Source organism: Quercus lobata, chromosome 2, assembly GCF_001633185.2.
Source record: "Quercus lobata isolate SW786 chromosome 2, ValleyOak3.0 Primary Assembly, whole genome shotgun sequence".
Taxonomy (NCBI): domain Eukaryota; kingdom Viridiplantae; phylum Streptophyta; class Magnoliopsida; order Fagales; family Fagaceae; genus Quercus; species Quercus lobata.
In genome coordinates this window covers 90,156,632-90,181,198 of record NC_044905.1, presented here as the reverse complement: position 1 = coordinate 90,181,198, position 24,567 = coordinate 90,156,632, and the positions used below count along the sequence as shown (strand labels likewise).

The following is a 24,567-nucleotide window of genomic DNA, read 5'->3' as shown; positions in this document are numbered from 1 at the left end:
ATTAAAATTAAATAAAAGGCTATCTTCAAAAATTCCCAATCTCATTGTTCATTTCCAGATTTCCTCCTCATCGCGGTACCAATCTTGAACCGCACATAGATTAGAGGGTGTTTGGATTGATAAAAACTGAGTTATATAACTCAGTTTTCATCTCCCAAAACTCAAAAAATGTGGGACCTATGGAAACTCATCTTGTATGGACAAATTTTTTAGTTAAGTTTCCATAACTCAAAACTCAAAAATTTAAGGGGACCTGTGACAGTGTGTGGTCAAATCAGTTTAAGCGAGACCATTGGGCACATTCATTGCTCTTTCTTTGTTTAATTTTTTTGTTCTTTTCAGATACGCACAACACCTTTCTCTTCTTCACCAAAACGACAATAATTCATGATCTTAGAACCAAAATCAATTTCAGGGCAGCATCCATGCTGGTTCTTATTCGAATATTATGTCTATGAGTAGCACTTGTTAATGAGAAAGCAAAAATGGATGGTACACTTTATAATCTTGAATAATTATCAACATCTATCCTTGATTTTCTTGGTTTTCTTCCCTTTAACATCCTTATGCCTTTAGGTGCCTATATCATCTAAACAGTTTGAAAAAGTATAAGGGCATCAATGAGATTGAATCTTAGCGCGATTCAAGATTAACATTGGCGGTGTGAAAGAAATCTAGAACGAATGATGAGATTGAGGATTTTTGGGAATTGACTGTTTAGGTTTTAATCTTTTTCTTTTTAATTATATTTGCTATATAGTTTTTAATAACTAATGTGGCATTTGCAATGCCATTAAAAAAATGCCACATCTTTGTTCCGTTAGACACATAGACAATGAAATTAACAAAAGTTAATAGAAGCTCATTTTTTACATCTGGAGGTCAACCTACCAATTAAACTGCTTGGTATATTTTTTGTCAAAATTTTTCGTTCTCATCTCCAAAAAGTTAAAAATTAAAAATTAAAAAAACAGCAAAAATATTTTGAGACCTAAAGGTCGGAGAAATGTGGTGCTGTTTTGTTTCAAATGTCATGCTGGAGCGAAGAACCTTGATACCCAATTAATATATACAATATTTTAAAACAAAATATTAACCTAAGATGAAACGAAAATCTTGTAAAAGGTTAATTTTTTTCCCAAAGAACTTTAATCATAGAGCAATAGAAGAATAGAAAGAAAGAAGAATGTAAAACTGTGTATTTTGTATTCAAGTAGAGCATAGAATGAAAGAATGGGAGATTAAAAAATAGTTTGGTATTGCATTTTCATAGGGGGCAAGGATTTGCTGCAAACTAAGTTGCAGCAACTCCTACAAAATGCACACGTGTCAAATAGCCATTTAGTGAAAAATTCAATCTTGATAAGAAAGTTCTCATTTAAATATAAGTCTGGACAGGTGTCTCTATGAGGCATTGACACGTGTATTTTTGCAGGAGTTGCTATAACTTAGTTTGCAGCAAATCCTTACCCTTTCATTGGAAGCATTCTTCATCAACAATGCAGCAAAACCATGGTTAAAAGTCTCAACAAAAAGCTGCATGAAAGTATTTCAATGTTGTGTTGTGTCGCGGCTGCTTTACCTAGAAAGTTTAAATACAGGAGAACAATAACTGATTCTTTTGATAGCAAAGTTCAAGATGTAGATGTCTCACTCACCACCTGTTGATACTTGTCACAGTAAGGCATTCATTTGCAATAATAAAGTTGAAAAATAGTACACAACTGAACACATTCAAGAATGAAGAAAAATAAACAAGTGAAAGAAAAGGCAATGTCAAAATGAAATTTTCGCTTCTGCAGCTGAAGAAAACACAATTTGATTTATAAAAGACAACTATCAAACACAATTTGATTTATAAAAGAAAACTATCGGATATCAATCAAGGCCCTTTCTTTGCACTCTTGAGGTAGTCTGCCCTTATTGACCACAGCTGTTCTCCCACTGATTTCATGTCTGGCACACAATTTGATTTATAAAAGAAAACTATCGGATATCAATCAAGGCCCTTTCTTTGCACTCTTGAGGTAGTCTGCCCTTATTGACCACAGCTGTTCTCCCACTGATTTCATGTCTGGCCGATCAACTCGAACAGGTGCTGCACACAGGAATGCCAAAGAAAACATTTTCATAAGTACTTCTGCATCCACTACTTCCTCCATCAAAGGATCCACCAATTCCCCCACACTTCCTTCATCGTACTTCTTGAAGGCCTGCACAATATCAAATTTGCTTGACCTGAGAGCTTATATACTGGATGGAAGGGTTTAATGAGCAACAAGGAAACCCAAAAAAAAAAAAAAAACTTTGATACACTGCATTGATTCATTGATTGTACAACCATGCAGGTGTTAGGAGTTGCAATTATGAACAAACCCATTGGATAATTGTTGCAATTATGCATCCCTCTTAACTTTCTTTAGCAGTGGCACCATCTAGATAATCACTGGCTATAGCCTATAAAGATCTACAAATGAGGTCTCTGAATTTGCCCCACTCGGGGTGGAAATTACTAATGTCATTGACACAATTTAGACTTTCAATTCAGGTTTGCACCAAGATAGAATTATTATTCCCTAATCATAAGGGAAAAACACACACCCAAACATGGCTGCAATAGTCTTCTTGTATATAGGAAAGTTCTTATATCTATACTAGAGAATCACATATTAACCATAGTCTTCTTGTATATAGGAAAGTTTTTTTATCCATACTAGAGAATCACATATCAACCGTGGAATAACATTATAATAGGATAATAATAAATAATAATAAAAAAATCAAACTATTTAACGAGTAGAATTAGCTGGGTAGGAGTCAGGAACCTTGTCACATCCATGGACAGCCTAATTTACAGCTTTTAGTTACATCCAAAGCATCAAAAAATTATTCAATACTCTAGGAGCAATGCTCCATCCTCTCACAAGAATGGTGGGTCACACTATTAATTTAGTTTTTTTTTTTAGAATCTATTAATTTAGTTAGTAGGATTCACTATTATTTGAGTGGAATGACTAATGAGCATTACTCCAAAAGTACTAAATAATTATTCCAAAACACTTGCTATGAATACCAAAATTAATGCTATTTTAAATTTGAGTTTCCACTTATGTAATTTTATTATGATCGAGGATTATGTGGGATTAGGGTTTAATCATTTTCCTTGTTGGACATAGGCAAGAGAGTGATAAGGAAGATCTGGAAGAACTAGTCTACATGCCTAACATTGATGACATTCGGGACAAAGATGAAGAGTGCAAGGGAGAGACCTTAACCTAGGTTGCATTCAAACTTTACCACCTCAAGTTGAACTCCCTAAAGTTCTTAAGAATAGTCTTGATACATCTAACGTGAGATGAGGTTGAATTCAGGATAGTACAACCAAAAGAGGCGATAGTGAAAAAGGGCCCAAGCATTTTACGCCTGAAAGGGTTTAAGAGGGCAATGAGTGACGATTCCATTTCCACTTGAAATCAAACCTAGGAAGCCTTTAGATCTTCTCCCACTTTCAACAGATGTTATAGTATTTGGGACAATAAGAATGATACAAACCCATGGGTAGAACTCACCCTTGATGGCTTGCAAGAGAAGGGAGCCCAAGAGTTTATATACTCATGGTTAAGCTTGTGCTTAAGCCACGTGGGACACTTGGATCATAACAAAGAACATATAAGCATCATGAAATTAGTAAACAACCTCAAGCAAGTGATGATCCATAGTAGATTAAGTCATGGCATTTACCGTAGGAGATTAAGTCATGGTTCCAATTAGGCCCGAACATTTTCCCTACAACTTCGTTAGGCAATTGCAAGCTTGTAGTGTTGAACCACACAAAGTGTTGAATTGGGTAGGACTACATGCATATGCTAATGATTTTCATTTGATTACAAAAGTAGCTCCACCTTTAATATTGAGGATCTAGTTGCTTATAAAGGTCCAGAAAATATCTCATTTGATACTTCAATGAGCTTTCCCATGATCCCATTACAAACCCTATTACTCATCCAACACCACCAAACCTTTTGCCAATACGTAAAAAACATATTAATGTCATTTTGGATGAGCATCCTGTTTCTAATAGGGGTGGAGGAGTTTAGTGCCACTTAATTCATTGGAAGGGCAGATCATGTGCTTGATTTTTTTTTTATTTTTTTTATTTTTTTTTTCATTTTAAACTTTGGCTACTTTATAAGGAAAGAAAAAAAAAATGATATGAGACAAGTTATGATTAGTGGAGAATAAAAGGGAACATCCAAAATGGGATAGAGGATTTTATTCCCCTAATCTTATCCTCATTATTTGGGATTATGTTTATGGTTTGATTATTTTACTTGTTAATTTTCTTGGAAACCTATTTATAAAGGGCTCCAGTAAAATGTAAGGGACACATAATGTGATGAAGGGAATTTGATGTTGGAATTTTCCAATAGCAAGGTACTAATTCCTGGCATGAAAATTTTCACTCCTCCGGGAGGAGTCACAACAACTGTGGGTTCCACCATGTGTCCCACATTGGCATCCACACTTGTGAGAGGGGGGAGGACTCCTCCTGTAGGAGTAAATAATTTGTCATTCCTGGCAACCTACATGTCCTGCTTAGTGCTAATTCCAAGCAACTAGGTATTGATTCCTAGGTATATCTTTCCTTTTCTATTTCCTCTCCCAAATTCCTTTTGAACTTGTCATGTATCAGCACCTAGCCTATATCAGACGCAAATTGGTGTTTACCCAGCATGATTCAGCCCAAGTGACAGGCCTACCAAGAATAACTTGAAACATTTCATCTAATTGTGGCCTCAGCAAAGGAGGTTTCTGATAGATGTAAACTTATAATCCATCAAATTGGTGTATTGTTGCATTTGTACCTCAAATGTTAGCCCCCCCCCCCCCCCCCCCCCCCCCAACAAAAAAAAAAAAAAAAAATCAAAGTAATGGAAAATAAGCTTACCCATCGAAGTGTCACCCGCTGTTCAGGAGGTCTCTTCAACTCCACAGGGCGACGGCCTGATAGAATCTCTATAAGTAAAATCCCAAATGAGTAAACATCACTCTTGGGGGTGAGTTGATAGGTCTTCATGTATTCAGGGTCTAGGTAACCCACTGTCCCTTTCACTTTGGTAGAAATGTGTGTTTGATCAGTATCTAATGGACCAAGCCTTGCAAATCCGAAATCGGCCACCTTGGCTCTCATGCTCTCTGTCAGAAGAATGTTGGATGACTTCACATCTCGATGGATGATTTGCTTCTCTGTAGCAAGATGAACAAAAATTTAGACATCAATTAGATTTGCAACAAAGAAATGACACATGCTGTAAGAAGTTTATGTGGCAAGAAATCATTAAAATGTGAAATGGCATCCCAAATATTTTGGGTGTTAGATATTGTCTCAAATTTCTAATTTGATTTGGTTTAGATTTTCTTGGCATGGAAGTAAAGGTTTTTCCTTGGTGAAGAATGAAAGTTCTTTATTGAAGTATAAATTGGGTATTCCTTGTCCATCAAGGAATAGAATTGCTACAATGAGTTTGGTGGCATTTGCCCAAGGGTCCTACCACATGGTTAGAGGAGAAGATCCTAGAAGAACATCGAGTTTTGTCACTTTGAAGAGTAGTTTGAGTGTTTGTCAATTAGGTGTGAGAGAGTTATTAGGTATATTAGGGCTTTGGGATGGCGTGAGCCTATGTGTGTGTGAGGTTTTTGAGTTAGTTTATGTTTGTGAGAGGTTTTGTTTATGTTTGTTTTGTGCAAGTATGTAAGATTGTGAGTTTGGTGGTTTGTAAGGTTTGGTTGAAAGTGGTTGTAATCCATATTGTTGATAATGGATTTTGGTTAGTGTTGCACATGGCATAGGCTTTGAGTTGGCCGAACCACATTAACTATTGTTGTATTGTATGATTGTTTTTATTTCTTATTCGTGTCAATGCACTTACACTAGCTCTAAATCACAAAAATGGGCTCATGGTAAAAAGAATGTGTTATGGAGAGGCTGTTATCAGGACACACACACACACAAAAGACCAAGTTTGCAAGAAGAAGAAAGGAACATTTTTTAAGTCACATGAAGTTTCCCATGGTCAGAATCTCAAACATGAACCAATGACTGTCTTCATTACCTATAGAAACCACTGGGCACCGCTATGTGAAAATCATGGCTTGTCAGTCTAGTACTTAACCATGCAAACTGATAGATATAGACTGTTTCAGCCTTCCTAATTATCAAAATCACTCTAAACTGACGATTGATAATTTGCAAAAAAGGAAGGTGTGGATTTTGGATTGGTGCTACATGTGCAAGAGTAATGGTGAATTGGTTGACCATCTTTTCCTTCACTATCCCGTTGCTATGGATCTATGGACTATGGTTTTGGGTTTATTTGGAGTATCTTGGGTTATGCCACATACTGTTTTGGGGCTGTTAGGGTGTTGGCGAGGCAGCTTTGGTCGTCATTGAAATGGTTATATATGGTCCATCGTTCCTCATGGCTTAATGTGGTGTCTTTGGAGGGAGAGAAATAGTCGTTGTTTTGAAGATATTGAGAGATCTATTCCGGACCTCAAGCTATTCTTTTTTAGAACTTTGTTGGATTGGTTGTTTGCTTTGCAAAACCAATCATTCCCTTCTTTTATTGATTTCCTAGATTCTTGCAATTTTTTTTTTTGATTTGTTGTCCCCTTGTACACTCCCTGTGTACTAGGGTGTTTCCTTTTTTATATCAATATATCTTATTACTTATCAAAAAAAAAAAAAATCACTCTAAACTGAGAAGTGTATCTGAAGTCTATGCCAAAGGAATTCTGTAAAATTTAGCTTATTTGTTCAGAAAATGAAGGAGGAGCAAGGAAGATTTAGGAAGCTATTGCAACATTCCAACCCAACTCAGTTGTAACATTGCAAATTTGATTCCTGCCCCTCAAAGCCAAATAAATAAATGAAGGACTGTTCCTCGGATTGGTCTTCAGAATAACAAGGATCCATGAAACAAGCAAACTGAATGGAAAGTTTGTCACCTGCATATAGATGGAGATAAGTTAGGCCATGAGCAACATCAATGGCAATTTCAAGTCGCTGATTGAAATCCAGGATTCTTCCACGTTGACCTGCCAGTAATAGCAACAACATAGTTAGCACCATTATTCTCATCAGAATTAAGATTTTTTTTCTTGTGATTAAGTAAGCTTACCATCTAAATGTTCCCTCAAAGTACCATTTGGCACATACTCTATGATGATAAGGCGTTCATTTCCTTGGTCAATATAACCTAGCAATTTCACTAGATTCCGGTGATCAATTTTGGCCAGAAGTTCAACTTCACTAGAGAATTCAGTCTGCAGATTCTCAAAGAGTTCCTATGCAATCATGTCATGTGTACAAAGAAAATGCGTCAGAATTGTAAATTGAAAAATTTCATGGAATGAGAGATATGAGAAGATAACTGAAATTCCTTTTAAGAATTTTTTCATTATAAAGGCAACTTAAGCTTAAAATGACTTGAAAACTTATAAATTATATAAACATTGTAAAATAAAAGTCCTATTTTTCCACCACTTAAGCAGAGCCTCTTTTAGTTTGGAAATCTTTGAACTACGTCATAAACCTACAAGTTTATCATGTTTTGTTCCTATTAGACCCAATGTGAACAGTACATCACTCTCTTTTGTTGGCCATTAGGCACTACTTCTATACATAAAGCTTGCACCAGTGTTCTGGTTGGAACCATTTGTCCATTCCAGCCCGCCCAACAGAATACCTAAAAACTTGCACCTGGCCCCTTCTTTGATGAAAATAAAACAAGAAACACAGTTGGTTTCTTATTACGTAAAAGACTAATCATCTACACAAAAAAACTAGCTTTTAATGGTCTAATTTGCTTGAGAGAGCAAGTTGCATCTTAGTCTAATAATATTGAATGCCATTAATCTGTCAAGTTGAAAAGAGTTGCTGAATGCAGAAATGATCCCTCTAGATGATGTTTCCTTTGCTTATCCTTCATTTACTTTTAGGTGAGAATTCCTTATCTTTTTTTTTTAATTTCCAAAGAACATATTTTGCAGAAAGCAACCCATTTCTAATCAAAAGGTGGCTGTATGTTTCTTGATCTGAATGTTCTATCACATTAAATGCCATTACCCACAACGTAAATTCTACTGACTAAATGGTAGAGATGATATTGCATAAGTAGTATATTCAGCATCATTTAAGGAACCAGCACTACCTTCTTCGCTCGCTTTATCGCAACCATGTGGCCGTTTTCTAGCTGTGCCTTGTAGACAGTTCCAAAGCCTCCTTCACCTATTCGTAGTGATGGTGAGAAATTGCTGGTTGCTTTCGAAAGCTGGCTCAAAGTGAGTTGTAATGATCCAATTCCTTTGAGTTTAGGTGAAATTGAGAATCTAGAAGGACTAGGTGGTATTGGCATCCGATGTGGACTGGCTGGAATCTTTTCAGGAGCCGGATTCGCATCACAAGAAGAAGCTGAATCTACTGCAAGAACAAAATTAATCACTTGTGAAGTATAGCATTAGAAAGAAAACAAATGAAATCAAGAAAATTTCATCTAATTAAGCCAGAAAAGATTTAACATTGGGGAGAATAATACCATAATTGCAAAACACTGTAAATAGTAAAAATGTAAAACACTCACTTTTAGTCATCATATTATTAAATTCATAGAATTGGGGAAGCTTAGCTATAACAGTTCATAGTATTTTAAAGTCATAGATGGCAAGATTCAGAATAGAAAATTGTACTCACTTGAGTGTGGATCCTTAGAAAGAACAGCGTGGGAAGTTGGTTTCTTTCTCCTCTGAAAGCAGGCACAGAGGAAAACACAACACAAAACCAAAGCTCCAGTTGTTGCCATGCCAGCTACTTTTGGGGTTGACATATGATGCCGGTCATGGGATTTCGACTTCTCTTTTAAATTTCTTTGAAAAAGTTTTCTTCCCGCCTTAAAGATCAAACCATCTACAAAAGCAGTAACACTTAAGAAAGATTCTAAGACTTGTACTATAAATTCTGACTACGCTGAATAAAGGTAAACTTTTTACTAATATTTGTACAAACCAGAAAGTAGAGCAAACACTTTACATTGGCGCATACCTAATGAAAGGTCCACTTCACAGTGATTACTTCCAAGGTACCCGTCGAATATGCAACCACTTGCATGATAAAATTGGAGGGCTTCACAGAACAGATCTTCGTTGACCGCATCCCCATTAATGTAAAACAGTTCATGACCATTAGAATTTGAATATGTTATACTATCAGTACCACAAACCTTTGACTGGACAAATTCAGAGGCAAAGATTCTTGGCAGTTGCACCAACAGCAACAGACTTAACACTATGATATCCATTCTCAACAAAAGAATGAACTTAATTTCCATGTTTGAGAGCTAAATGATAATGCAAGCATCTCTATATTCTGCTAATCACCACCAAGCAAAGCCAGAAAAGGAGATGCACAAACAGAACCTTAAAATACTCAGCCAGTATGCTTCAAATCAAATGAACCAAAGCCTTATTGTAGTTGAACCGGATAGGAAGAGGGCTGGAAATGCAAAGCCCTCTACTCTAATCTTTCGAGTTTAAGAATTCAATTGCTCAAATATTTCGGACTATCATCATGAAAGTCCATCTTACAAATTAGCGAGAACCACATAATCTAATTCAAGAAAAAGCACAATGCTCCAATACCCAGTGCGTCAAATTGACAAAGGAGAAAAACCCCTCACAGGGAGTAGAACCAAATAGCAATATAGTTGAAACCGATATAAAAGGAACTCACAAACAAGTTAATGTCTTCAAAGTGCTTTATCCATGTAGATTCAAGTTCAATTACTTTCCAAGTGCTCTATAAATGTAAGCTAAATTTTTGGCACTAGCCCTCAACACTCAATCAAAGCCTTCACTACCCAGTTCACCAAATCCCAACCCCAAGAACTGAAAGAAGCCAAATTTCTCAAAATCAAACTAAATTGACTGAAACCCCAACTCACCAAAACCGGAAATGAAACAAACCCATATCACAAAACACCTAAATATAGCAATACTAAGTTGAAAAGTACAAGGTTCAACTGGTGATACCTTTGAAAGACTTCCAATGACTTAAGCCACACGATACTACTAAGCTACATGTAAGAGAATCAAACCTGAAAAGAAGGAAGCCTAGGCTAGGCTGTGACCAAACTGGGGTTTGGATATTGGATTCGATTGCTCTCAGTATCAAAAAGCAATCATCATAAATAGAAAGAAAAGTCCGGCCAAAGTCGAGGAGGAAGATGTTGGAATCTGACGTAAACCATGGCCGTCTATATAAGTCTATTCTCTCTCTTTCTCTCTCTTTGTATATACGCGCAAATATAATAAGCAAACCGTAGTGTTGGACAATGTTGACCGTTGGGAAACTATCACCATAGGCGTTTTGGTCATTTGTTTACCGTTCACATGTGAGCTTTTCTAAAGTATGGTCATTTCTTATGTATGCAATGATGATACATAGCACGTAAGTTTCTTTCACGTAAAGATCTTGACCCTTTTTTTTTTTTTTTTTTGATGAGATAAAGATCTTGACCGTTGGTACATATACATTAGCATTACAGTATATTATAATTTATCTATGATCTTACCTTTGGATTCTTGGTACTCTTATTTGTAAAAATTCATGCAAAATATGGCAGTATTTATTGCTCAACTGACATCTTTTAATGTTTTTATGATAGGTGTTTAAAAACATCTGCTTACTTTATATAGCAAAAAATTCATAAAAAATTGATTTAGTGATTTTCAAGACCTAATGAGATTCATAAAGTTAAGTTTAAAACTCTTAGCCTATAGTTCAGAGTTACCCTTAAGAAATTTTTCTATATACGTGGGACAAGAAAACTACACACATTTAAAGAAATAATCAAGTATTTAAAGAGCTTTAAATAACAAAAATGTGAGACTTAGGACCGTTTGGATTGAGAAATGAGAGAGAGAGAGAATAGAGTAGAGTTGGCTGAAATTGTAGTGTTATTCCTGTTGGATTGAACTTCTAATTTTTTAGGGATGACGGTTGGAGATGGTTTTGGTAACTATTGATTATATTGGCTATGTTAGTTGTAGCTTTTTATTTATTTTTTTTTTTTTGGCTTTTGGATCAAATGGGTATTACTATCTTTATGACACGTGGATTGTTGAGAATGGATAGTGCAGTGAGGAGTTTTTATGGTATACACACCATATAATATACCCCCTGAAGTTGATTGATACGGTGTAAAATGATATCGCGTGGTTGAATAATTGAACATGTTCAAGGAAGAAACCAAATAGGCTTAATTAGATTAATTAATTTATTAAATACTAATCGTTTGTTGAAGTGCAGTACTCACCAAATTATTTAATTATCCATACTCCATGATTTCAGACCCTTTTGCTCTTATATGGTTGATCAGCCATCCGCTTTTTGTGATAAAGCGTAAAGACTATTGAACCCATTCAGCAAAAAATAAAAAGACCATTGAACCCACACAAAAAAAGAAAAAAAGGACAAGATATTTAGGGTAAAAAAAGAATGAAAAAGAAAAAGGAGACAGATATTTGCATCATGACACCAGCAAGACCTTCAATGTTTCTTTTTGCTAGAAAAATGACTTCCTTTGTGAAAATGGAATTAAGGAGGCTAGTACATTGATTTGTACAACATTCCAAAAGGTCCTGTCCCTGTTGCCAAACGTTAACGATTGTCACTTGTCGTATGCGAATAAGGATGAAGTTATATAATTAGTTTTTTTTTTTTCCTTTAGTATAAAGACCACACGAATGAATACCTTTCGATGAAGTTATATAATTAGTATTTTTTTTCCTTTAGTATAAAGACCACACGAATGAATACCTTTCAAAAAAAAAAAAAAAAAAAAAAAGACCACGTGAATATTAGACCATTGATAGTTGAGATGAATGGCCACATTTGGTGGGACTAGTCACACAAACATATAGGTACGTCCGTATGTAAAAGGAGAATGTATTTCATGCATTAGATACACATATTTCCCCCTTCCCCCTTATATCATATGGATCTTATAATAGTGTATGAAGCATGTGGAGTTCACATATTATGAAGAAAAAAAAATGTATATATCTAATTCATGAGATGATTATTAGTACGACAAGAACATGTCATAGAGTAAGGTGCTTTGGGTATTAGAAGGTTATGTTGCTCTTTTGTGGTGCATGCTTGCAAGAGTTGGTTGAAGTTGTAGGTTTTGTTTGTTGTGAATATCATGTGTAGTGTATGTGATGTGGCTACCTTGCATGGGCTTCTCCATGGGCATGTTGATGAGCAGTGGTTGGGTTGATTGTGTGCAAGGCAAGGCTAGGCTACTTAAGAAGGCAGCATGCTAATTTATGTGAAAAAATGAGTTCGAGTTATGACTTGCTTGGCAAAGAATGGTTGGGCTGCATATGGGTGGTGATGTTGTGGGGGATGTGCAGCCAAGTCTAAAAGGTGGTAGACACCTGCCAAGCCCTCCAATTGGTGTGTATGGACCAAGACTGAGCGTTAGGTGTTGGTGATGTCAACAACATGTAACTGTGTATTATTATGTATATCTAAGTAATCATCACTAATAGCTATTTCTTACATGTTTAAAGATGTTAAAAGGTGGTAGACATGAGCCAAGCCCTCCAATTGTTGTGCACGAATCAAGACTGAGTGTTAGGCATTGGTGGTGTCAACATCATGTAATTGTGTATTATTATGCGTATCTAGGTAATTGCCACTGATAGTTATTTCCTACATGTTTACTTAAACACATTGGTGGTATCTTAATCAAGCTTCCCATCCTTTGGTATGTATACATATGTTCAATTTATGCAATTTGAATAATCTATTTCAAATTTGTATTGCCTGATTAGAACAATGTCCTTCTTAGGGGAGTCATTACGAAGATATGGATAGGTGTATTAGTGGAAGCTAGTCAACTCGACCAAGTGGGTTTGGATGCCTAATACCTTCCAAGCTCGTATCCTAACTTTGAACTCATATTTGATTATGTTAGACCTTTTACAAGGGTCCAAAAATTTGTTCTCAAACCTAAACCGGGTGGCGACTCCCTTCTTTACCTTAGCCTCTAGTTAGTGGTATACTCTTAAATTCATGTGTAGGATGGATTTTCATCGAGTTGCACCTAAGATTAGCCAATCACACAGCATGCCTAACCCAGACATACCAATAGCCTGCAATAACATAGGTCACTCGCAGCCCAATCCATACCTTTAAACCCAAGTACCAAACTCAACTAAGCCTAGATTGCAACCCCATGCTACCATAGCACCACCTTAAGACCCATTTGAGATCGCCACATCCAAATTTCAAACCACCTTGGTCATTCACAAATGGAACTAAGGACCACTCTTAATTTGCTAATTATGTCCAATCACTCCACCCTAAAGTGAGAGGGAAGGGAGGGGTTTTGTTGATCTTGGGTTAGTATGGCAAAGAAGCCATGGAAAGAACTATCCTATATGTGGAAGATATAGGATAGGATAGAGAACTTAGAGACATAACAATGATAGTGAGTGAGAAAAACTAATGCTTGGATTGAGAGTCTACGCGAAAATGAATGTCTTTACCATCTGATAATTAGCAAGTGTAAAAAGAAAGAAGGAAAAGAATGGAGAGAGAGAGAGAGAGCGAGAGAGAGAGTTTTTTTCTTTGTTTTTTGAGTAAGAGAATTGTTATATTTACTTATGTGTATTTTTTAAATGAATTGATAATCTTAATTGGACCATGTGTCATAATTTTAGACTTTGTTGGCACACTAATAGACAAAATGACGACATTGCAAATGATCTCAAACTTTAGATACTAAAATCAATAATTTTAATTTCAAGAATCAAAATCAAATTACCACAAATTTCAAGGATGCAATTTACATTTCAGTTTTTTTTTTTCCTCTCCCTGCAATAAGGTGAAGGACTTTGTCCTATCATAGGAGCAATAAATGTGCCACCAAAACAACATGCTATTGGTAAGAATTAATGTAAGTCGAGATACTTTTACAATTCTGTATGATAAAATGAAATTCAAGTGTTAAGAGCCTTATAGCTTAATTAATTGGTATTTTTTTATATTTCTAACAGAGACATCCAGAACTTAAATCTCACATTTCCATTGTAACTATCAAATTACTGAAATTTAGCGTTATTTTCATAACATAATTTGTTCCAAAGGAATGTAATAAAAATGTGACACATTTTAGTTTGGAAATGAAGTTATGAGACTAAATGGTTTTTTGTTAAATGAAGTTATGAGAATAAATGGTTTTTTGTTTTTGCAATCTACGATTACTTATAACATACATTAAATTTCCTTTTAAACCCAAACTTCTAAGATTTGATCCATCATAGATATACAAAACAAAAGTCATCATCTTTAATATTTGAAAAAGGAAAACAATTTATTTCCATAAACTATTAGCTTAATTTCCAACTCTCGTGAAAAGACATTTGAATTAAAAAGAACAATTGGTTTGATTAGAAACAACATAAAATGGAAGACCAATTGATTGGAAAAGCTGATGTTGACTTTTATCTTAATTCTTTACTAGTAACTAGTAAGTAGTGATTCCACGAGGCATGTTTTCACACCAAATAATATTAATTCTTTGCTCTTAGTGGTACCACTAGGCTTGTATTAGGTAGCAAAAAACAAGGCATGGATCCACACACCTAATTGTCATTTTATTTATGATTCGAAGTTAAAAAAGATGGTGGGAAGACTTGTGAATTCAGAATGGTCTATGGTGTGAAATGTGGATTAAGGGACAGCATAACGTGTTGGAAGTTGTTATGAGCGTGTTTGAAGTTGGAACACGCAAGATTTACACGATACATATATATGGGTCAAGGAACAAGGCCCACTGGTGGGTCCAACTCTGATGTGTCCCTTCTTTGAAGCCTAATTCTAGACTTTTATGTGCCACAGCCCATTTTAGTCTTGCTCTTGTGGGTAGATTTGGATCAATTGTGGGCTAAAGTTAACACTAGCTGGGCCTGTTCTGGGTTGGCTTTGCCCCAACTCTTTTTTTGTTTTTTTTAAAGGAAATTTCTTCCATTTAAAAGTACTAAACAAATGTGGGCTAAACCTTTTTTTTTTTTTTTTGGGGGATCAAATGTGGGCTAAACTCTTTTTTTAATGTTTCTTGCGGATTTGTAAAATCACTGATTCACATAATTATTGGGTTCGACAGTGTTTTATGTATTGGATCCGATAAGATGCTATCATTTGTCTAAAAATTGTTAATACCTTGTATATTGGACTTGATAAGATGCTGCTATTTGTCCAAAAATTTTCACATGACAACGTCCCATTGAGTTCGGTGCACACAACACACTGAACCTAAGCTTTTCCCAAATTATTATAGCCACTCAAAATTCACTGTACAACCAATGTACTAAAAAAGTTCAAACTTTTCATATTCTAATGTTATCAATTTTGTCAATTCCACTATTATCTACTTTTTTTTTTTTTTTGCTTAGAAAAAGATAGGGCCTGGATTCATCTGGCTTGTTGCTAACTTGTGTGAGTGGTGATGGGTTTTCACGTGATTGTAAGGACCACATGGTTTTTCATTCTAACACTTTATCCAAATCCAATTGCCTCGACCGACCTAATATGTGGCTAAATTTTGGGAGATAGAAGAAGCCAATTTAGAATTCTGATTTATGAACCTCAAAGTCTTTATATTAAACAGGCAATTTCAAGATAAAGATCTACCATATGAAAAGACAAATATATTCTGCACCAAGTGGATAAAGTAGTTCTTTATTGTTATCATTGTGGATTTACTAAATGAGTGATGTTAAAGGTGCTCCTTTGAATTAAAAATAATGATAATAAAGAAATTATTTATTACGTTGTTAACATCACATCAATCACACGTATATTATTTTGTTTGTAATAAGAGAAGCTCGTCTTGCATATACTAATTTTTTTTTTTTTTTTTAAATAGTTTGTTTATAACTTTAAGCTACGACTATAAAAGTTAGATTCTTTTATAGTTATATTCTAATTATATAATTTATTATAAAACCGGTTTAAAACACAAATACTACTATTTTTGTGTGTATTCTAATAAGTATTACTGTTTACTAAAAAAAAAATATGGAATGTTTATCCTATATTGGTTGTGTATATTTAGGATCCACTGTTTATAATTCCAGTCTATAACTACAAAAGTTAGACTATTTTGTAGTTGTACTCTGATTATGTAATGTATTATAAACTCGGTTTAAAATACTAATATTACTATTTTCGTGTGTGTTCTAATAAGTATTATTGTTTACTATAAAAAAAAAGTTTTTTTAGGTCTTTGTTAGTTTTGACTATGCATATTGTTTTGTCAATAGCTGCAGTGATTTATGGTATTATCTTTTTTTGACATGGTTTTCGAAATTGAGGTATCACATATTCGTAAGAATGGAAATCATGCAGCACTTTTGTTAGCAAAACACGTTCAAGGTATTGAGCATTAAGTTACTTGGATTGAAGAGAGCCCTTTTTTTTTTCTTTTTTTTTCTTTTTTATTCAGATGAAGAGAGCCCTTATTTCTTAGAACATACTCTTTCAAATGATGTAATTTCTTTTAGTTATTTTTAATGAAGTTCAAGTTTCTTATAAAAAATATATATATCTTTCCCGATAAATAAAATCGGAAAATCCCATTCTTTAAAAAATATATATATATATATAACTCCATTTATTCAATCTTTTTTTCCTTAATCTTGCCAAAATCTTAAAATATTGTAGCCAAATTTGAGCCCAATTTTGTTTGTACATAAAACCAGTGGAGACCATATATTTGAACGACATACAAAAAGTTGTATGGCAAAACTTTGCAAGGCAAGGCTAGGTAAGTAAAGCTTGAGAAGTTAATCATGGCAATAAAAGAAGGAAAATATTGGATACTTCTTTTTTGCTGAGAAAAAATATTGGATACTTATAACATTCTCATCAAAGATTTCAAAAAATTTAGCATTTAGCATCTCAAAAACCTACTTTATCAATTTTAACAATTCACTTTCCAATACCCCCAACATCAAAGATTTTATATTTTTTACTAATTCATTAATATATATATATATATATATATATTATTCTCATTCTCATCTCTTTCACTACCAACAAACCCACTGCCATTGTCAATACCCACTGCCACCACCGCCCACAGCCACAACCACCACCACCACTGCTAACACCCAAAGGCACCACTACCAACAAGTCCATCCCTTCTTCAACTTTGTAGCACGCCCCCACACACATGAAAACAAACCATCAGATTCTTATTCCTTGGTCCTCCCATGGAAGACCCGAATCTCCGTCTCCGCCCTTTCCGCTGTCATCGACGCTTTCCGCCGATCTAACGGCACTGTCAACTGTCGTATCCTCTCTCTCCTCAATGTCAAAGCAAGCCCGAATCCCAACCTTGTGAAGCCCGAATCCCAACCTTGTGAAAGGCGTCAAATCTTCAGACATCATGGTCGACCCTTCTCGCTGAACCCACCAAATCAAAACCCAATCCCAAAACCAAACCAAATCAAATCAAGACCCAAAATCAAATCAAACTCACCTCGATCTGAACCCAACACAAAACTGCAGCTAAAACCCACCCCAACCTATCCGAATGACCACCATCCTAGCAGCCCAGCCTCTCCAGTCTCAACCCCAGCCAAGAACACCGACCATGCTGACTCAAGAATGACGCCTCAAGAACGCCAACTCAATTCGATTTGAACACAAACACAAGCTTGGGTTTTTGGGTTCGGCCATAGAGAGAAGAGAAGAGTTTGGGTTAAGGGAGAACCAACAGAGGAGAAGAGCTTGCAAGTGAGAAAGAGAGAGGGCACATGTGGAGATTAAAATATAATATTTGGGTTTGACACTCAGCTACCGTGTGTTGCTAGAGATAGCAATGCACTATAACTAGGTGTCAAAAAATTTATCATTTAGCTTCTTTGATGGAGCATGTTTTTTGTGCTTGGAGCTATAAAAATAGCATATCAAAGCATTTAGCATCTTTGATAAAAATGTTCTTAAGATTACAACTTATCTTCCAAAACATCTATCTAGGAAATATTATAATTAATGGAGATAGAGATGTATCTACTATCTACTGCCTTGAAAAATGCCTTGAAAAAAAAAAAATATATATATATATATATATTGTGGGGCCCGAAATCTGAGGTCCCAGCCCACTTTGTGTTAAGGGCCCAAAGCCCTGTCCGATAACGCCCAACCGCCGAGGACGCGCAATGCAACTCCCTGAAGGCCTAAGAACGTGGCCGAGGACGATCTCACGCTCAACACCTCACAAAGCGCCTGAAGAAAAGGACAAACTCAGTACAAGAGCAGTACAAACGAGAAAGGTGCCAACACCATAATGTGGAGCCCAGCACCTGACGAGCCCATACTCCATACCATGCTATCCAGTTTTTCCCAACCACTCTGACGTATGGATTGATAGGACAAGTAAATACCCCAAATCAGGAAAAACTGACACGTAGATGAAGAACGGGAGGTAAATACTAGTATAAAAGGGAAAGAGAGCGAGGAAGGTGGAGAGGAGGAAAAAAAAGGAGGAGGGAGGGAGAATGGTGAGAATGTAATGCTCCTCGGACTAATTCCGAGGAGCCAAACCTTCTGAACCACATCAATGTAAGGCTCAGCTATACAGTCCAAGCCTACCTTTGTATGAGTTCTCATGAAACCAAGACCAGACCCCTGCCCAGTGCCCAAGGGCATGCCTTTCCAAACCCACTCTCTACAAATCGTATTGTTCGGGCCCTTTTCATACGAGCCCAACATCATTCTTGGGTCGTTAAAAATCGTGTCTCTACAATTGGCGCCATCTGTGGGAAGGCTTGCGCGTCGACGCAAATGGCGGTGGAGTCAAGCTTCTATCAGGCAGAAGTTCGCGAAGTTTCCTCCATCTCCAGCGACATGCAGTTGTTGCTTCGACATAGACTTCAGCTAGGGGCTATGCCTTGCAGTGCCAATGGCACAGGCAGCCTTAGGGGCTTCCAGCCTCAAGCTAACTCTCCCCGCCCTGGTCTAGGGGCTAACCTTCGAAAAATAAATAAATACAAAGAAAAAACTACAAGTTTTGGACAGAACCAAGGCCTTGCATGGTCCTCGGACTCAAGCCTGTGGGGAAACCAAGTACACAGAAAAAACTACAAGTTTTGGACAGAACCAAGGCCTTGCATGGTCCTCGGACTCAAGCCTATGGGGAAACCAAGTACACAAAAAAAAAACTACAAGTTTTGGACAGAACCAAGGCCTTGCATGGTCCTCGGACAAGCCTGTGGGGAAACCAAGTACACAGAAAAAATTACAAGTTTTGAACAGAACCAAGGCCTTGCATGGTCCTCGGACTCAAGCCTGTGGGGAAACCAACTACACGGAAAAAACTACAAGTTTTGGACAGAGCCAAGGCCTGCATGGTCCTCGGACTCAAGCCTGTGGGGAAACCAAGTACACAGAAAAAAAAACTACAAGTTTTGGACAGAACTAAGGCCTTGCATGGTCCTCGGACTCAAGCCTGTGGGGAAACCAAGTACACAGAAAAAACTACAAGTTTTGGACAGAACCAAGGTCTTGCATGGTCCTCGGACTCAAGCCTGTGGGGAAACCAAGTACACGGAAAAAACTACAAGTTTTGGACAGAACCAAGGCCTTGCATGGTCCTCGGACTCAAGCCTGTGGGGAAACCAAGTACATGGGAAAAACTACAAGTTTTGAACAAAACCAAGGCCTTGCATGGTCCTCGGACTCAAGCCTGTGGGGAAACCAAGTACACAGAAAAAAAAAACTACAAGTTTTGGACAGAATCAAGACCTTGCATGGTCCTCGGACTCAAGCCTATGGGGAAACCAACTATTTAGAAGAAAAGTTACAAGTTTTGGACAGAACCGAGGTCTTGCATGGTCCTCGGACTCAAGCCTATGGGGAAACCAACTACTTAACATGAACCTTAGAATCTATCTGAGGAGAATTCCCCATTAACAGTTGGGTTAATCCCAAAGCTGCGTGAATTCCCCAGCCTACCCTCGAATTCTCGGTACCAGGGGAATTGGTGCAACTGCAATATAGTGCCCTACGATATCTAAACGCAGTTAGAATCCCTCACTGCTCGGCTACCCCCTCGGATGAATCATTGAGAGTTTATCGTTCTCGGACGGTTTCCTCGCACGCATTACGGAGTATTCAGCTGTTATCTCGATTAGTTTCATGAGTTTAATTTACTGGGAATTATCATTATTATGCCTGGTAATGTCGGTAAATTAGAATTAGTCGGATTATGTTTCAAGGTTTCCTGCTCTAAGTATCATTGAATAAAAACACACATGGAGCACACCCATTCACAAAATAGTTGTTGCAGAAAGGAAAAATGTTTAAAACAAGTAAATAAATTCATCTTTTATTAAGACAAAGAAACAGTACAGTGTACAACGAAAGAGCTTAAATAAGCTCACACTGAGGCTAACTACAAAAAGCGAAAGGAAAAGATACAAGGGAATAAAGAAAAAGCCGAAGAGGAAGTGCAGGGAAGAGACATGCTACCGCTTCAAAATTTCGTCTAAGGAAGTCATTCCTCAATACTTTTACATGCCTATAACTCAGGCAGCCAAAAAGCCCAAATCGGGGCCTGCACCGTTGAAGAAAAGGCGCCGGGAGCCCGACTTCGGGCTAGCGCAGCTGAAGAAAAGGTGCAGGGAACCCAACTTGAGCCCAGCACCGTTGAAGAAAAGGTGCAGGTAGCCGGAAGTTGATGGGCCTCCACGGAACCACGCCTGCGGTATAGCAGACGGCGCTGATGGCGGAAAACCTTTCTTCTGACACACCAAAAATCTGGTATGACCAGAGCCTGTTTCGGATTTTGACTGAAAGAGGTGGGGGTACCGTTCCCACCAAGCAGGAGGATACCTTAAATCTGTGCCATCCCTGCCCAGATCACACCACCTTAAGTCTTGGAAGGGTCCGGTGCCTCTGTGGCGGGTGAAGTTCCTCCACCTCCACCCAAGCCTCAGACATACTGTACTATGGGAAAGTGGCACTGGATGTGGGAACTGGCTATGGATAAAGGGTTAAGATTCTAAAGGAAGCAGAAGGGTTTATATGCACAACGAATAATCCCTTACCCTATTTAAATAGGGAGCAGACCGGTGGCATTCAATCCACTCAAGTTTCCAATAATTGCTACAGACGAGATAGTCCTGGCACAATTTCCGACACCATATACAACTACAAAGATTTGAATAACCTCAAGAAGGAGGCGCATTAATGGCGGGCCTTGAACACTGAAACGTCCAAGATGCCGCCTGGAAAATCTAGAAGGATGTCTCACGCCTTAGCGCGCTCCCCAGGCCAGTACAGCAACCTCGATGTTGATGAAATGAGGAGCTGGGCAAGTCATGATTTAGGCCTGATGTTACCAAAACCCTACTCCCCAACAATAAAGTCAGGCAGCAGGATTTTGAGGGGCTATTGTGGGGCTCGAAATCTGAGGTCCCAGCCCACTTTGTGTTAAGGGCTCAAAGCCCTGTCCGATAAAGCCCAACCGCCGAGGACGCACAATGCAACTCCTTGAAGGCCCAAGAACGTGGCCGAGGACGATCTCACGCTCAACACCTCACAAACCGCCTGAAGAAAAGGACAAACTCAGTACAAGAGCAGTACAAACGAGAAAGCTGCCAACACCATAATGTGGACCCAGCGCCTGACGAGCCCATACTCCATACCATGCTATCCAGCTTTTCCCAACCACTCTGACGTATGGATTGATAGGACGAGTAAATACCCCAAACTAGGAAAAACTGACACGTAGATGAAGAACGGGAGGTAAATACTAGTATAAAAAGGAAAGAGAGCGAGGAAGGTGGGGAGGAGGGAAAAAAAGGAGGAGGGAGGGAGAATGGTGAGAATGTAATGCTCCTCGGAATTAGATAATAATAACGAGAACTTATAATTCAAAAATGAATGTTCTAAAACATTAAGCCAATAATAAGTTATTGGATGGTTTATATTAACAAATAATTATATTAGATATAACTTGAAGTTAACCTCTATAAATGAATAAATATATTTTCCCTTCAGAAAATGATTTCCCATTCACCAAACCACATTTTGAATGGTTCTTCACACTTTTGAAGAAGCAACTGATTTTGTTGAGGAATATAATTCTAAAGAGTTTACTTGCTTAATTTTCTCAGGAATTTAATTCATTTTGTCATTTGAAAATACCCACTTTTATTTCATTGTGAAAATGAAAATAACCACATTTAATTCCGTCACTTGCTTTTGTGTGCGTATGGGGATTGGATTTTCTGGGGTTTCACTTTTCGCTATTTTCAGAACCAGGTTATTGTTAAGTTTATAGTTATACTACAGATTTTACCATAAACACAAATGAAAGACAAAAAAATATTTTGGAAAATACTAGTTCTACGTGATAGTTTCAATTTGGGAAGGCAATAGATTTCTGTCACGATATTTACATTTTACAAATCAATTGAACTTGGTTCTTGAGAGAAAATAAAGTTGCAGAAAATGAAATGTAATGGAAAATGAAATACAATTTTCTTTTACATGGAAAGCCTCCATGTTTGGAGGAAGAAAACTAGTCGAATATTCCACTATTATTTTGTTAAATGGTTACAATGAAATATTGTAATGGAGAAAGAGGGGAGAGGAGAAATAATAATGGAGAAAAGACAGAAGAAAAAGGTGGGAGAGGCTTCCACCGTAGCAAGAGAGAGATGGCTCATTAATTCCCCTTTCTTCCTCGAGTCATTCATTCTTTAATAGTGATGGAGGTAAGCATGTGTCACTTTCTCATTGGGTAAGGTGTTGTATTCCCATTTGAAAAGGACGGTATAGAGTTTTAACGAAATAGGATAGAATGCATTTGGTGCTCCCACGCATGCGTGCTTGTGTACATGTGGTGGTGCTGCTTTGACATGCTGACCTTTGGCCCACTATCTTGGATGCGTAAATGATAACTAATGGCTACATGTTTATTCCTTTATACATAACTTTTATCTCTCTGACATTCTTCCTTTCTTATTATTCTGGGATGCCATACGATGATGGTGGATTAGCTAACCGATCAACACCATCCCACACACTAGTTAAAAGATAAATTGGAATAGAATATAATTAAAAGATGTAGTATAAAATACTAGTATTTAAAAAAAAAAATTGAAATACATATAACTCCATACCCTGCGTTTTATTCATAATTAAAACTATTGAAACTTTCAAAACTCATTTTACATTCAAACGGTTTTTATTTACTTTTGAATAAAAAAAATTACACAATGGAATTCAAAAAGATTTAAAAAATAATAATAATAATTATCATCATCATCCAGGCAGAATGACCAAGAATTAAATAATGAAGTCAGGTTAGACCTAATTCTTGGCATCAATGAGTTTCTAACAAGTCATATGATAACATGCACTTTGTACAATATTTGCTTGGAGCTATTGGTCTTTGGACCTAACTCTAGAAGCCAAATTGAGATAAGAGGTAGGATCTCCTTAGTTAGCTATTGGCAATTCTAGTTTAGGAATAAATTTTGTATGACTATGGCACCCATTATGCACTCCTGCATCTTTCACATGATTTTTTGGAGTCTTGTATCTTGTTAATTTTTCTTTAACCTTGTCTGTGTCGGTCAGGCCTAATAAGGCGTCAAACTTTAACAAAAGAAGAAATTAAAAATAAAAAAAAATGCATGAATACCGGAATATATATTGTAAGGGCACGATTTGGTGACGAACCTAAACAGTATTGGGTTCGTACGTAAAAGGCCCAGACAATATGATTTGTAGAGCGTGGGTGTAAAGAGCTAGATTAACGGTGGTATCTACCTCCAAAATTTTCTTTCAAGCCCATACCATGTTTTCCTTCTCTTTTGTTGGTATAATCAACGTCTTTTCTTAAATCCCTAGTGTTACTCTCTCCCCTTCTCTTCTTCCTTTTTTCTCTTCAGTTTTATGTGTGTTCTCCTTTTTTTCTCGATCCCCTTCTCCATGTTCCTCTTTTAGTTTATATACTCCCCTGCGCGATCCATCTTCACCGAACACGTGTAGATTGTGCCCAGGGGATTTCTTTCTGTCCCATCTGGCGCCTCCTGGAACTTCCTATGGGCAGCTGTAAGGCTGCTTTCCTGCTGCTCAGGTATCACCTCCACATTAATGCGGCCAGAGAGTTGGTTGAGAGGTCATTAATGCGGAGGCAGCTATAGTTTTAGATATTTGTTGGCCTTATCTCTTTCATCTTTAGTCGGCTACTCTACCCCTTGAGATGACCTACTTCTGAGGTCTGATCGTGGTGATACCACGTCCTGATCGTCTTCGGAAACGATCGTCCTCGGACGCATACTGCCGAGGAGGATGGCGTCCTCGGACGGGTGCACGACCTCGGATGGGCCACTGGCCCAACAATCCTCAACCAATTCTGAATCCTATGGGCCTATCGACCGAATGATCCCCACATATATATAGAGTATACTATTAGC

General features: G+C 37.2%; 1 protein-coding gene across 4 annotated transcripts; it reads right to left on the bottom strand.

The window, feature by feature from the left end:
- Positions 1-1,596: 1,596 nt before the first annotated feature.
- On the bottom strand, positions 1,597-10,450 carry LOC115977119 (calmodulin-binding receptor-like cytoplasmic kinase 3). 4 transcript variants are annotated; one of them, XM_031098791.1, is made up of 8 exons: positions 9,101-10,450; positions 8,753-8,965; positions 8,214-8,482; positions 7,182-7,347; positions 7,009-7,098; positions 4,949-5,247; positions 2,073-2,213; positions 1,597-1,954 (listed from the first exon to the last, which is right to left on the bottom strand). In XM_031098791.1, exons 1-8 carry the CDS (start codon positions 9,384-9,386, stop codon positions 1,883-1,885), a joined length of 1,536 nt encoding a protein of 511 aa, XP_030954651.1. In that variant the 5' UTR covers positions 9,387-10,450; the 3' UTR covers positions 1,597-1,882. The 4 variants fall into 4 exon arrangements, with proteins under 4 accessions (XP_030954651.1, XP_030954650.1, XP_030954652.1 ...); XM_031098790.1 differs by having other exon boundaries at positions 1,649-1,855; positions 1,974-2,213; positions 9,101-10,423; XM_031098792.1 differs by having other exon boundaries at positions 1,649-2,213; positions 8,214-8,479; positions 9,101-10,424.
- Between the last annotated feature and the right edge of the window lie 14,117 nt (positions 10,451-24,567).